This window comes from Oncorhynchus masou, chromosome 1 (assembly GCF_036934945.1).
Source record: "Oncorhynchus masou masou isolate Uvic2021 chromosome 1, UVic_Omas_1.1, whole genome shotgun sequence".
NCBI classification, from domain to species: Eukaryota; Metazoa; Chordata; class Actinopteri; order Salmoniformes; family Salmonidae; genus Oncorhynchus; species Oncorhynchus masou.
The window spans coordinates 13,830,088-13,845,298 of NC_088212.1; the positions used below are offsets into that span (position 1 = coordinate 13,830,088).

At 43.3% G+C, this 15,211-nt stretch overlaps 1 protein-coding gene across 1 annotated transcript in view; it reads right to left on the bottom strand.

Annotated features, from left to right (window-relative positions):
• The window catches only part of si:dkey-40c11.2 (drebrin-like protein B), a 50,036-nt gene that overhangs the window by 10,550 nt on the left and 24,275 nt on the right, over nt 1–15,211 (bottom strand). The window contains exons 2-4 of the mRNA XM_064944307.1: nt 9,973–10,028; nt 9,707–9,819; nt 8,910–8,984 (exon numbers count right to left, since the gene is read on the bottom strand). Coding sequence (XP_064800379.1) covers nt 8,910–8,984; nt 9,707–9,819; nt 9,973–10,028 — 244 coding nt within the window. The remainder of the gene's footprint in view (nt 1–8,909; nt 8,985–9,706; nt 9,820–9,972; nt 10,029–15,211) is intronic.

Genomic DNA, 15,211 nt, shown 5'->3' on the forward strand with positions numbered 1-15,211 from the left:
CTGTTCTCTCTGCTCCTGTTTATGATCTGTCACTTTATTCCTAGTTATATGTACACATCTACCTCATACCCCTTCACAGGTACGAGGTAGTTGTACCCCTTCACCCCTTGTTTCTAGCCAAGTTATCAATACTCATTGTGCATCTATTTTGACCTGTTTTACTTTTCTATTATTTCTCTATTTTCTTTCTCTCTGCATTGTTGGAAAGGGCCTGTAAGTAAGTGTTTCACTGTCACAGTCTACACCTGTTGTTTACCAAGCATTTGACATTTTGACTCTTTTCTGCACAAACTCTTATTGCAGTGAATCTATGCACACATACTGGACTCTACCCACCCACACACTGACGCCACACACACTGCTGCTAATGTCAATAATCTATTGGTTGCTTACCCACTTTACCCCTACCTATATGTACAGTGGCAAAGTATATGAACCCTTTGGAATTACCTGGATTTCTGCATAAATTGGTCATCAAATTTGATCTGATCAAAGTTACAACAATAGACAAAACACAGTGTGTTTAAACTAATAACACACATATTATTGTCTTTTTCTTGTCTATATTGAATACAGAATTTAAACATTCACAGTGTAGGTTGGGAAAACTGTGAACCCCTAGGCTCATGACTTTTCCAAAAGCTAATTGGAGTCCTTGGGATAGGGGGTAGCATTTTCACTTTTGGATGAATAGCGTTCCCAGAGTGAACTGCCGCCTACTCAGTCCCAGATGCTAATATATGCATATTAGTATTGGTATTGGATAGAACAAACTCTGAAGTTTCTAAAACTGTTTGAATGATGTCTGTGAGTATAACAGAACTCATATGGCAGGCAAAAACCAAACAGGAAGTGGGAAATCTGAGGTTTGTAGTTTTTGAACTCACCCCTATCGAATACACAGTGGGATATGGGTTATTTTGCACTTCCTAAGGCTTCCACTAGATGTCAACCGTCTTTAGAACGTTGTTTCAGGCTTCTCGTGTGAAGGGGGGTCGGATGGGGTTTGTTTGACTAAGGGGTCTGCCTGGAGCCTCGTTCTCAGTCACGAGCTTTCACATGAGAGGTATCTTTCGTTCCATTGCTTTTCTACAGACAATGGAATTCTCCGGTTGGAACCTTATTGAACATTTATGATAAAAACATCCTAAAGATTGATTCTATACTTTGTTTGACAAGTTTCTTCGACATGTAATATAACTTTTTGAACTTTTCGTCCGACTGGACCAGATCGTGCTTTTGGATTTGTTTAACAAACGCCTTAACAAAATAAGTTATTTGGACATAAATGATGGACAGTATCGAACAAAACAAGCATTTATTGTGGAACTGCGATTCCTGGGAGTGCATTCTGATGAAGATCAAAGGTAAGGGAATATTTATAATGCTATGTATGACTAATGTTGACTACCCAACATGGCGGATATTTCTCTGGCTGGTTTTGGCTCTGAGCGCCGTTCTCAGATAATGCTTTTTCCGTAAAGTTCTTTTGAAATCTGACACAGCGGTTGCATTAAGGAGAAGTGTATCTAAAGTTCCATGCATAACACTTGAATTTTCATCAACATTTATAATTAGTATTTCTGTGAATTCATGTGGCTCTCTGCAATATCACTGCATGTTTTGGAACTACTGAATGTAACATGCAAATGTAAAATAAGATTTTTGGATATAAATATGAACTTTACCGAACAAAACATATACATAAAAAAAACACTAAACAAGAATGGTGTTCATGGGAGAACACCACGGAAGAAGCCACTGCTGTCCAAAATAAACATTGCTGCACATCTGAAGTTCGCAACAGTGTACCTGGATTTTCCATAGCGCTACTGGCAAAATATTCTGTGGACAGATGAAACTCCAGTTGGGTTGTTTGCATGGAACACACAACACTGTGTGGAGAAAGAATGCCACAGCACACCAACATCAAAACCTCATCCCAACTGTAATGTGTGGTTTGGGGCTGCTTTGCTGCCTCAGGACCTGGACAACTTGCTATCATTGGCGGAAATACAAATTCCCAAGTTTATCAAGACATTTTGCAGGAGAATATAAAGCTATCTGTCCGCCAACTGAATCTCAACAGAAGTTGGGTGATGCAACAGGACAACGGCCCAAAACACAGAAGTAAGTCAACAACAGAATGGCTTCAACAGAAAAAAATAGGCCTTCTGGAGTGGCCCAGGCAGAGTCCTGACTTCAACCTGAGTGGCCCAGGCAGAGTCCTGACCTCAACCTGAGTGGCCCAGGCAGAGTCCTGACCTCAACCTGAGTGGCCCAGGCAGAGTCCTGACCTCAACCTGAGTGGCCCAGGCAGAGTCCTGACCTCAACCTGAGAGTCCTGACCTCAACCTGAGTGGCCCAGGCAGAGTCCTGACCTCAACCTGAGTGGCCCAGGCAGAGTCCTGACCTCAACCTGAGTGGCCCAGGCAGAGTCCTGACCTCAACCTGAGTGGCCCAGGCAGAGTCCTGACCTCAACCTGAGTGGCCCAGGCAGAGTCCTGACCTCAACCTGAGTGGCCCAGGCAGAGTCCTGACCTCAACCCGAATGAGATGCTGTGGCATGACCTCAAGAGAGCCGTTCACACCAGACATCCCAATAATATTGCTGAACTGAAACAGTTCTGTAAAGAGGAATGGTCTAAAATTCTTCCTGACCGTTGTGAAGGTCTGATCTGCAACTACAGAAAACGTTTGGTTGAGGTTATTACTGCCAAAGGAGGGTCAACCAGTTATTAAATCCAAGGGTTCACATACTTTCTTGCCACTGTACATATCTACCTCAACTACCCCGTAGCCCTGCACATCGACTCTGTATACAGCCATGTTATTTTCTACTTCCTGTATACAGCCATGTTATTTTCTACTTCCTGTATATTACCATGTTATTTTCTACTTCCTGTATATAACCAAGTTATTTTTACTCATTATCTTTATTCACTGTGTATTTATTCATTGTGTCACTATTTAGATTTTTATTGTCCCCCAGAGTGTGGACCTGTCTCTGTCCGTTCGTTAGTCACATGCAATATCTCAGACAGCACTGGCCCGATTTTGACAAAACCTGAGTGAATGATGCAGCATTTTCAAAATTAAAATGATAGGCCCAAGGTGGGAGCTATTGTAATGACCTGAAATCTGTTAGTCAGACGCAAATATCTTATGTAGAAGGACCACCAGAGGGCAGGCTGGGCTCACGGATAGTAGCCAACAAGGCATGGGAGACAAGGTAACCAGAGGCAATTAAGCACAGCTGACAGTACTAATAACATATTATCCTTCCCCTATAAGAGAGAGTATGGAACCAGCAGAGAGGGGGGAACTATCTCTGGAACATGGCCACCGAGACAGAAGAGCTATGAATGAAGAACCACTAAGACGGTGACAATCCTGTGACTTTTGTTGTAGTTTAAAGATAATCGTATCGTGTTCCTGTTTCATCTGGAGAAGATGTATGTTTTTCCTTGGAAGATTTTCATGGATTATGTTGGAGTGTTTGTGTTGACCAAATGCCCTCAATAGAGAACTGTGTTCAATCAAGAAAACCTACTCCTGACTCGTTTATTCCACCTTTCCTCTTTAGAGTGACGCCTAATTACTTGGTCCGCTCACACTTAATAGGCCCACACATAGTTGCACTACCCCCCCCTCCTTCCCTCAATTCTCCCTCCGCCCATCCCTAACTTCTCGCAAGCAGTGTGAGGTTCCCCTGAGGGAGGAAGGAGGGCGTTGTGGTGAAGAGGGTGTAAATTATCTCCTGCCTCTCCTGTCATTATGTTTCAGATGATAGGCTTCTCCTTAATACTGTCTCCGCTAAGGCCTCTGCCTAATATTGTCTAAGGTATCAGCTTGCTCATTAACATACACTCTCCCCCTCCTCTCTCTTCCCCTCTTTTCCCTTTCCCCTCACACACACCCTGTCCTCTTTCATAGACCTCTCCTCACACACCCTGTCCTCTCCTCACACACCCTGTCCTCTTTCAGACCTTCTATCCTCCCATTCTTACTCCTTCCCCTACCCTCCTTTACTTTCCTCCTCTATATGTGTCCTGTCTCGTTCCCTTCATTCCCCTAAATCTTCCCCCCTTAGTTTTCACCCCAACTGCTTCCACTGTCACCTGTCTACCTAACGGTCTACTGGTCTTTTCCACTTAGATTGAGCAACAATGAGCAATTGTGCAAAAGACTTGTTGATACAATATGAGACTCACTCAAACGCTGCAGGTGATTCACCCTCTCACACAGTTGCTAGCTGAGACTTGCAGAGGGAGAAAGAGAGAATAGAATTGCCATGGGGCTTTCTAACTCGGTCAGAACACATCCCAATGTGCTAATCCTGACTAATAATTCCAAGGGTTTTGGACAAAAAACAACAATAATAACCCAGTTCCCACTACTTCTAGACATCCTAGTCTCTCCTTCTGTCATGTTTGTTGTTTCAGTTGGTGCTGTAGCTTCTCATAGAACTGTCAGACTGGAACACAAATGTATTTTCGTATTAAACAAATATAGCTCTCTAACATATTGACTGGGAACAACAACGTACACTATATTTAATGAATATAGTATGATATACACTATATTTAATGAATTAAATTAATCTACACTGTAGGAGTATTAATATGCCTCAAGACAGAGCAGGATTAGGCCAGCTGGAAGTGCCGCAATGTCTATGCATGTTGACGGAGCACTGGTGCCCTTTCCACCACACGAGGGCGCTACACCAGAAATAAGTCTCTCCTAAAAAGCAACTCACCAAAATTACATTACGAATCAGGAGATTAAGTGAGTTTTGTCCTTTTACCGAGAAGTTAACCACCTCACACAGCTTCCTGGAAGCCACATCTTTTACAAGGTTACAGTAAGAATGAGTCTTTTGAGGTGACTGGCCAAACCTATAAAAGCAAACTGGCTCTGTCTGTATGTCCTGATTGAGTAAGTATTTATTAATCCAAGCCACCTTCCAGTAACGCTGTATGACACAAGCGTCACGTGGTTTTATAGACCCCACATGGACGATGGAGACAAAATGTTGACTAATACATGACAGAGAGATGGGGAAAGCCTAGGTCTCAGAAAAAGGGCTCATCAAACATAAAGAACAGCAGGACTGCAATGTGAATATAATACCCAGATGCTTTAATCTGACATTGGACACACCTACTCATTCAAGGGTTTTTCTACATTGTAGAATAATAGTGAAGACATCAAAAATATTAAATAACAAATATGGTATCATTGTAGTAACCAAAAAAAGTGTTAAACAAATCAAAATATATTTTATGTTTGAAATTCTTCAAAGTAGCCACCCTTTGCTTTGCACAATCTTTGCATTCTCTCAACCAGCTTCATGAGGTAGTCACCTGGAATGCATTGCAATTAACAGCTGTGCCTTGTTAATTTGTGGAATTTCTTTCCTTCTTAATTCATTTGAGCCAATCAGTGCTGTGACAAGGTAAGGGTGATATATAGAAGATGGTCTTTTAGCAAATTAGGCTTAATCCATATTATGCCAAGAACAGCTCAAATAAGCAAACTGAAATTACAGTCCATCATTACTTTAAAACATGAAGGTCAGTCAATGCAGAACATTTCAAAAACTTTGAAAGTTTCTTCAAGTCCAGTTGCAAAAACCATGAAGTGCTATGATGAAACTGGCTCTCATGAGGAAAGCCACAGGAAAAAAGACCCAGGATTACCTCTGCTGCAGAGGATAAGTTCATTAGAGTTAACTGCACTTCAGATTGCAGCCCAAATAAATGCTTCAGAGTTCAAGTAACAGACACATCTCAACATCAACTGTTCAGAGGAGACTGTGAATCAGGCCTTCATGGTCAAATTGTTGCAAAGAAACCACTACTAAAGGGCCAAGAAACAGGAGAAATGGACATTAGACCTGTGGAAATCTGTCCTTTAGTCCAAATTTTAGATTTTTGGTTACAACCACAGTGTCTTTGTTAGATTCGGGGGTAGATGAACACATGATCTCCGCATTTGTGGTTCCCACCGTGAAGGATGGAGGTGGTGTGATGGTGTGGGGGTGCTTTGCTGGTGACACTGTCTGTGATTTATTTAGAATTCAAAGCACACTTAACCAGCATGGCTACCACAGCATTCTGCAGCAATATGCCATCCATCTGGCTTGAGCTTAGTGGTACTAGCATTTGTTTTTCAACAGGACAGACCCAAACACACCCGCAGGCTGTGTAAGGGCTATTTGACCACGAAGGAGAGTGATGAAGCTCCTGCATCAGATGACCTGGCCTCCACAATCACCTGACCTCGACCCAATTGAGATGGTTTGGGATGAGTTGGACCGCAGAGGGAAGGAAAACCAGCCAACAAATGCTCAGCATGTGTGGGAACTCTTTCGTGATTGTTGGAAAAGCATTCCAGGTGAAGCTGGTTGAGAGAATGCCAAGAGTGTGCAAAGCTGTCATCAAGGCAAAGGGTGGCTACTTTGAAGAATCTCAAATATATTTGGATTTGTTAAACACGTTTTTGGTTACTGCATGATCCCATATTATTTCATAGTTTTGATGTCTTCACTATTATTATACAACGTAGAACATAGTAAAAATAAAGGAAAAACCCTTGAATGAGTAGGTGTGTCAACTTTTGACTGGTGCACACACACGTGTGTGTGTGTGTGTGTGTGTGTGTGTGTGTGTGTATATATATATAAAAATCAATCTTGAATAGGATTAGGCCTATCTATTTTGGATGCAATTTGACTGGAATTGATGGAGAGAGACTGAGAGTGCGCTCATGTGTGCATTGATTTGAAGCCACAATATTCCAGTAATTGGCTGTTTTAAAACTCTGCAGCTGCAATTAAAAAAATTCAACATTACAATTAAAAAAATATGATGACCCCCGATAGCCAAATGGAGATGGGTAAATTAGACATGCATTCAGTCCTAATATTACTGTACCATAGGCTTTGCTGCAGCAAATATAGGCCTACCTGTCACGAGAAAATTAAGTTCTCATGAGATAATACATGCATTGTGAACTGCGCTCCATATGGAGATGCACTGTCTGTCCCACCCTGAGCGCTGATGATTGATCATGCAGATAGCAGAGTAGGCCGTGGTCTGTAGAGAAACCAGACTTACACATCACATATCATTTAACATCATTCTGTTCATAGAAATAATATAATTTGCCGTTTTCTCGCAGTTATTTATCCCGAGAAAAGGGAGTGGGTTTGGGTGGTAAATCTCAGTAAACCATTCTATTCAACGCTAACACATACTTTACCTATTATGTAATAAAGCCACACACAATCTATGGTATATCTGAGACTGGGGTCACAGAGGTTCCTAGGCCAAATACTTAACCGGGTAAAACATTCAATAAAAAAAGGGACAAAACAAAATTGCTCCATTCCAGGGATTCATCTGGATTCGACCGGTTGACACCTTTATATGTCAACTAGTAACAACGGGGTCTGGCTATAGGCTGAATGGATGACACCTTCATATGTCAACTAGTAACAACGGGGTCTGGCTATAGGCTGAATGGACGACACCTTTATATGTAAACTAGTAACAACGGGGTCTGGCTATAGGCTGAATGGACGACACCTTTATATGTAAACTAGTAACAACGGGGTCTGGCTATAGGCTGAATGGATGACCCATAAACTTCTCTGCAGTAAGATGGAAATGTTAAATAAATACTATTTTACAGCAAACCAGCATCTGGACAGTTTACACACACACACACACACACACACACACACACACACCTCCTCCTCTTCCTCCCTGAAGGGACCATTATTTTTTCTGTTTCCTGTGAGGCCCTGTCACCACTTGGTGAGTGTTTATGTTGTGCCCGCTGGAGGCCCATCTCGTTGGCAATGTTGTGGTGACCCCTACCCCCGTGCCTTCCTGCCACCAGCCTGGACATTGGACCATACAAACCCATGCGGTAGGAAGTGCACTGAAGACAGGAACACGTTTAACAATGAAAGGTAAACTACTGTGTGTAAATATAGAGTATGTGTGTGTATTTGTTTATATGTGAGAGAGACAGATTATTAAGTATTGTGTTTGTTTGTATGTGCATAATGCATGTGCTGGTTTGATATGTATGTATGTATGTATGTATGTATGTATGTATGTATGTATGTATGTATGTATGTATGTATGTATGTATGTATGTATGTATGTATGTGCATAATGCATGTGCTGGTTTGATATGTATGTATGTATGTATGTATGTATGTGCATAATGCATGTGCTGGTTTGATATTATGTATGTATGTATGTATGTATGTATGTATGTATGTATGTATGTATGTATGTATGTATGTGCATAATGCATGTGCTGGTTTGATATGTATGTATGTATGTATGTGCTGGTTTGATATGTATGTATGTGCATAATGTATGTATGTATGTATGTATGTATGTATGTATGTATGTATGTATGTATGTATGTATGTATGTATGTATGTATGTATGTATGTGTGTATGTGTGTGTGTGTGTGTATGTGTGTATAATGCACATGCTGGTGCGATGTGTATGTGTGTGTCTTACCAAGTGTAACAACATCACTATTCATTCCCCCGTTCCTGGTCAGGCCAGTTCCACCCTTTTCTACACAAGAAACACCAACTCTCTGTATTGTCTTGACAACAGTTACTATAGGAGGGTGTTTATCCATTATTCATTGTTAGAGAAACAGTGAAGAGAAGAAACAGAGTAACATTCCACAATGGTACCAACACAGGATGTAGGAGATAGAGAAAACACTTAACTCTCATATTAATCATGCCACTCCTGAATACTATCAAATGCTGCAGCTGCAATGAGGTCACTGACTGGATGACTGTACGACCAACAGACAAAATGGCAGCTTAGGGCAGGGCAAGGGTGTGAGTGGTATGGTACCGTACCTTGAAAAAGGTCTTGATAGCGGGCACATGGCTGGCACATTCTGTCCTGCGGTTCTCATCCACGTTTGGCCCGACCTGGAGACCCACACACACTACATAATTAGTCTGAGGGAGCCAGAGAGAGGCTCATTATCAGAAAGTCTGGCTTCAGTCTTCTGTCATCAGGTACTGCATGTACATCCTTGTGGAATCATTTCCCAACGTTATAGAGAGAGCCTACCATTATTATCATGTTACATATCATATACAATATAATGACGTTTAATATAATAATGTTTCACAAGTTTCTGATTTGTGTGTGTGTTTGTGTAGCTGCCTGACTGGCTACAGATGCAACCTCTGACCCCACCACAACATTCCACAAGGTCGCCCTAGATACGGGACCAGTGAAGCACATTGGGAACATTCTAAGCATCGGTTGCCCTGCTTGTGTGTGTGCGCGCGCGCATCAGTCAAAATAATTGGTATCAGTAAAAAGCTAGGCCTGGCATCCGGTGTCAGCAATTTAGCTGACACATCACACACGTTGACCCCCAGACCAAGGGCCAATCGAAACACATCGAACAGTGGCATGAGCCAATGGGAACCAAAGCTTGTCCCTAACCTCTGATAGAAGGATGGAAAAAATATTTTACTCTAATGGTTAAGGATAGGATTGAGGGTATGGAATCTGATCCTAGAGCTGTGGTTATGGGCCACTTCTACTTCAAGCACCTGAGACACAGCAACAGGTAAATAGAGTTAATATATGGTACCACGTCCATTCAGAGGGCCATGTTGTAGTGGACGACACTCACCCAGCAGATCATGGCGACGCGAGGGCCTCCTACCTCGGCTGAGCCCACCCTGCAGAGCCCATACTGAGGTCTGGCTATGAGGAACTTCTCTGACAGCTCCACCACTCCACCTGCTGTAGGAGACGAGAGAGGGGGTGGGATTGAGATAGAGAGAGCGAAAGAAAGAGAGAGACGGACCGAGAGATTAATAAACACCACCAACTTATCATTTTGGAAAATTCAAATTCAAAAAAGGTGACAAGTTCAAATCGTCCAGTAAGCTTTACCTCCAGAGTCAGCCAGTTTGAGGTTGTTAGTGGCCCCATCGTAGGTGAACAGAGCCCTGTGGGGAAAAAGAGAGACAGCCTAGTGACAGAAGCACAAACACACTGCATCATCACAACCATGGACCCAGAGATTCAGGCCAGGGTTCAGTTGACATATAAAAGTTATTTCCAATGGAGCAGACATCTGCAGCGTTTACTTTGATTGTGATCTCGGTGACCAAGGTAACATTGCTTTTAAAGGATGCATAGCCGAAAAGGGCCGATGGGATGAATGGCGCCGGATGGGATGGCTGCCGTTTAACCGGTTGTGCTATTTTGTGTGTATTTTCCGCATTGTTTGTAACTTATTTTGTACATAATGTTGATCCTACTGTCTCTTATGACCGAAAAGAGCTTCTGGACATCAGAACAGTGATTACTGACATCAAACTGGACGAAGATGTTTTCTTTAATGAGTCGGACGCAAAGGATATAATGTTGCTCCAAGACAAGGCCCAAATCCCTGTCATTCACATTAAGAAAATAAAGAAATACAGGGGGCGGAGATCAGGGTGCCTTCTGAGAATTTGTTGGAGAGTGGGTAACCTGCCTCTACCATCCGTTCTATTAGCCAACGTGCAATCACTGGGGAATAAACTGGATGAGATCCATTCAAGACCATCCTACCAACGGGACATTAAAAACTGTAATATCTTATGTTTCACCGAGTCGTGGCTGAACGACGACACATAATATACAGTTGGCTTGGTTTTCCATGCATAGGCAGGACAGAACAGTTACGTCCAGTAAGAAGAGGGGTGGAGATGTGTGTCTATTTTTCAATAACATCTGGTGCGCTGTCTAATATTAAGCTAGTCAAGGTATTTTTCCCCTGAGGTAGAGTACCTCATGATACGCTGTAGACCACACTATCTACATTTTTCGTAGCCGTCTTATTTAACACCATAAGCCTACGCTGACACTAAGACCGCACTCAACGAGCTGTATAAGGCCATAAGCAAACAAGAACATTTTCATCAAGAAGCGGCACTCCTAGTGGCCGGGGACTTTAATGCAGGGAAACTTAATTCCGTTTTACCGCATTTCTACCAGCATGTCACATGTGCAACCAGAGGGGAAAAAAGCTGACTATGATTCTATCCTCCTGACTCCTGCTTACAAGCAAAAACTAAAGCAGGAAGTACCAGTGACTCTCTCAATACGGAGGTGGTCAGATGACGCAGACGCTACGCTACAGGACTGTTTTGCTAGCACAGACTGGAATATGTTACAGGATGTATCCAATGGCATTGAGCAGTACACCACCTCAGTCACCGGCTTCATCAATAAGTGCATCGACAACATCATCCCCACAGTGACCGTACATACATATCCCAACCAGAAGCCATGGACAGCTAGCACCGAGCTAAATGCTAGAGCTGCCGCTTTCAAGAAGCGGGACACTAATCCATATGCTGATAAGAAATCCCGCTATGCATTCAGACATACCATCATACAGGCAACGTGTCAATACAGGGCTAAGATTCAACCCTACTACACCGGCTTTGACACTTGTCGGATGTGGTGCTCTCATCCATGCTTCCGTGTCGCTTGCCTCGAAGCGAGCAAAATAAGCATTTAGCCCATCCAGTAGGCTTGAGTCAATGGGCAGCGTATGGCTGGGTTTTCCTTCGTAGTCCGTAATAGTTTGCAAGCCCTGCCACATCCGACGAGCATCAGAGCCGGTGTAGTAGGACTCAATCTTAGTCCTGTATTGACGCTTTGCCTGTTTGATGGTTCGTATAGCGGGATTTCTTATAAACATCCAGATTAGTGTCCCGCTATAAAAGCCTGGTTTAATGTTGACTGTTTCTCCTAGTAGGATCTTTGATCTTCTCATTCCAAAGAGTGTAGGAAGTTCCTAAAATTATATAAAAGTTGGTGTTTAATCTGTCTAAATAGATGAATGACATGTCCTCTAGCCCATAACTAAATAACATACAGACAGCTGGACAGACCACGTGTTAAGTCACCACTACACAGGCACACACACTTGGACGTGTTTGGCATTTGTTGCGCGTAGTTTGGCTAAACTCTAACTTGCATCCCCACAGAGTAATGCATTTCTAAAATGTGCCAGCAGATTAGTTATTTTTTTACCATGACTCTCTCCTTTCCTCGCATTCCTTCCTTCCCTCTCTCTTTCTTCCTGTCCATCATGCTTGTTAGTGAGCGGCCCAGCGTAAGAAAGTGAGGCATTTGTTACACAATATCTGAGCAATAACACACAGTGACATTGTTTTTCCAGGCCGAATCCCTCACTCTCACCTGAAACCCAGGGTTTCTGATTGACACGAGAAAGACAGCAGTAGGGCAGGTTATGACTCAATCTCAGCTCAGGTCACAGGTGACATTCTACTGTATAGAACCACTGACAATGTGGGGGTGGGGGTCAGGACAGGAGGGAGGGAGGAAATCTGCCTATGCTGGAGCTCCTAGGCCAGCTGGTGGGTGTGTCCCTGACATCTGGACCAGCAGAGGAGAGTCCAGGGGGAAAGAGCACCAGGACAAAGGTGAGAGACCTACCTCTGTGTGTGTATATGTGTGGTTGTGTACATTTGTGTGTGTGTGTGTGGAACCCTTTGCCCTATAAGTAAAATGCCTGGAACAATTCACCTCACTTTCAAACAGGTGAAACAGAGCAGAAACAGGTTTACTGTTGAGATAGAGAGAGATTTGCAGGCACTGACTCAGAGTTTGGAGTGGGCTCCTGTATGGAGTCACAGTGGGTGTGTAGTGTAGAGCATGTCAGTACAGTTAACATATAATATCACTTCATTGTTTCAAGGTTGTCCCATTGAGACTGATTGAACCTTGTCAAACCTTCAGTATCAGCACGTTCACAAAGGAGATGTTAAACGATACAAATCACACATTTGAAGGACAACAAAAAGTTTGTTTTACAAGTATCAATCTCCTGGCAGATACAGTAAAGGACAGAGAAGTAAGACCTCTAGAACAGTGACATTCAAACTTTTTCAGCAGGGACCCCATTTTGTCGGCAGAAGTTCTGGGGACCCCATTTTTTCACCAGAAAATCTGTCGAAATCCAATGACACAACCTTAAAAAAAAATAGGTCAATTAAGATTTTTACATCAATAAATAACCTTAAATGCATTACATTTTTATCTCTTAAAGGAGGACCAATAAATACATTTAGACATTAAAATTCTATTGCTCTAATTCTATTTCTCAAAAATGTATTGTCCCATAGAATAATCTGTGATCTTAATTTCTGGATCGCCCTTAAAATATATTTAAAAAATAATAATTTGGTGACCCCACTGCAATTCCCCCGCGACTCTGACTTTGAATACCACTGCTCTAGAAAGACTGAATAGAAGAACAATGAAGAGGTCCCTGAAGAGGTCCCTGAAGAGGTCCCTGTGGTCGCAGTTTATTCTAACAGCGCTATACAGTAGCCCACAGACACTGAGTACATTGATTGATTCCTACACCTCATCTCTATACAGACCTCAGCAGACTGACTGACTAGGTCTGATTTAGTATGTTATTGTGACTATTGTCCTCTGAGGGACAAATCAATAGCAAGAGTTAAGACAGTGTGCGTGTGTGTGTGATGAGGACGCAATAATGTCCCTGTTGTTCCCCCCTAGTGTTAGCAGTGCGCTGGCTCGGCGTGTCACGAGGCAGACTTGCACAGCTTTCTCAGGGTAGTGGGTTGCGGTGGGCGGGGCTTAGATTCAGCTCATCTCTAACAAGAACCACCACCATGAAAGCAAGCGCCCATCCACTGTGTCTGTCTGACTCAACCTTGTGTCTGTGAACGTGACCAATAAAGTTTGGTCCGTCTGTCCCGCCGTCCATCTTGTCTGTTTCCCTCTTGAGTTTCATGTGAATAACATTGGTGGAAAACTTGCCCCTGGTTTCTCCTCTGATTATTACTACAGGCATTCCAAAAGGTTAGAGGTCACCGTCTAACAGGGGCCAGTTCAAAAGGTCATAAATGCACTGAAGGAGTTATGATTACATTCTCAACCCACTGAGAGTTGACTGGCTGTGAGGGTCCACAGCTTTGTTAAGATCTGTGGGATGGAGTCAGGCTCTGACATACAGACGCAAATTCTGTCCACAGACATTCTGCCCAGATCAAAAGGCCACGACTGAATAAACAGATTTAAAAATATAAACAATGTGGAATGGGCCCCCTGAGTGGTGCAGTGGTCTAAGGCACTGCATCGCAGTGGTAGCTGTGCCACTAGAGGTCCTGGTTCGAGTCCAGGTTCTGTCGCAACCGGCCAGGACCGGGAGACTGATGGGGTGGCGCACAATTGGCCAAGCATCGTCCAGGTTAGGGGAGGGTTTGGCCGGTAAGAATGTTCTTGTCCCATCGCGCACTAGCGTCTCCTGTGGCGGCCCAGGCGCAGTGCACGCTGACACAGTCGCCAGTTGTACGGTGTTTCCTCCGACACATTGGTTCAGCTGGCTTCCGGGTTAAGTGGGCATTGTGTCAAGAAGCAGAGCGACTCGGCTGGGCTGTGTTTTGGAGGATGCACGGCTCTCGTACGGGAGTTGCAGCAATGGAACAAGACTAACTACTAATTGGACACCATGAAATTAGAGAGAAAAAGGGGTAAAAAGAAGAAAGAGTGGAATCATCATACTTTTCATTGATATGATGGCTATGATGCTACCCAAATGTATTTACAATGACGACCTACACCGGCCAAACCCGGACGACGCTGGGCCAATACACTACATGACTAAACCTGCATTACATAGATAGACAGTACGGCAACTGCACCGCCCGCAACCGTAGGACTCTCCAGAGGGTGGTGCGGTCTGCCCAACGTATCACTGGGGGCAAACTACCTGCCCTCCAGGACACCTACAGCACCCGATGTCACAGGAAGGCCAAAAAGATCATCGACCACCCGAGACACGGACTGTTCACCCCGCTATCATCCAGAAGGCGAAGTCAGTACAGGTGCATCACAGCTGGGACCGAGAGACTGAAAAGAGAGAGAGAGACTGAAAAACAGCTTCTATCTAAAGGCCATCAGACTGTTAAACAGCCATCACTAGCCGCAACCCTACACCTTAGAGGCTGCTGCCCTATATACATAGACTTGGGATCACTGGACACTTTAAGAATGGAACACTAGTCACTTTAACAATCTTTAAATAATGTTTACATACTGCTTTACTGCTGATATGTATATAATGTATTCTATTCTA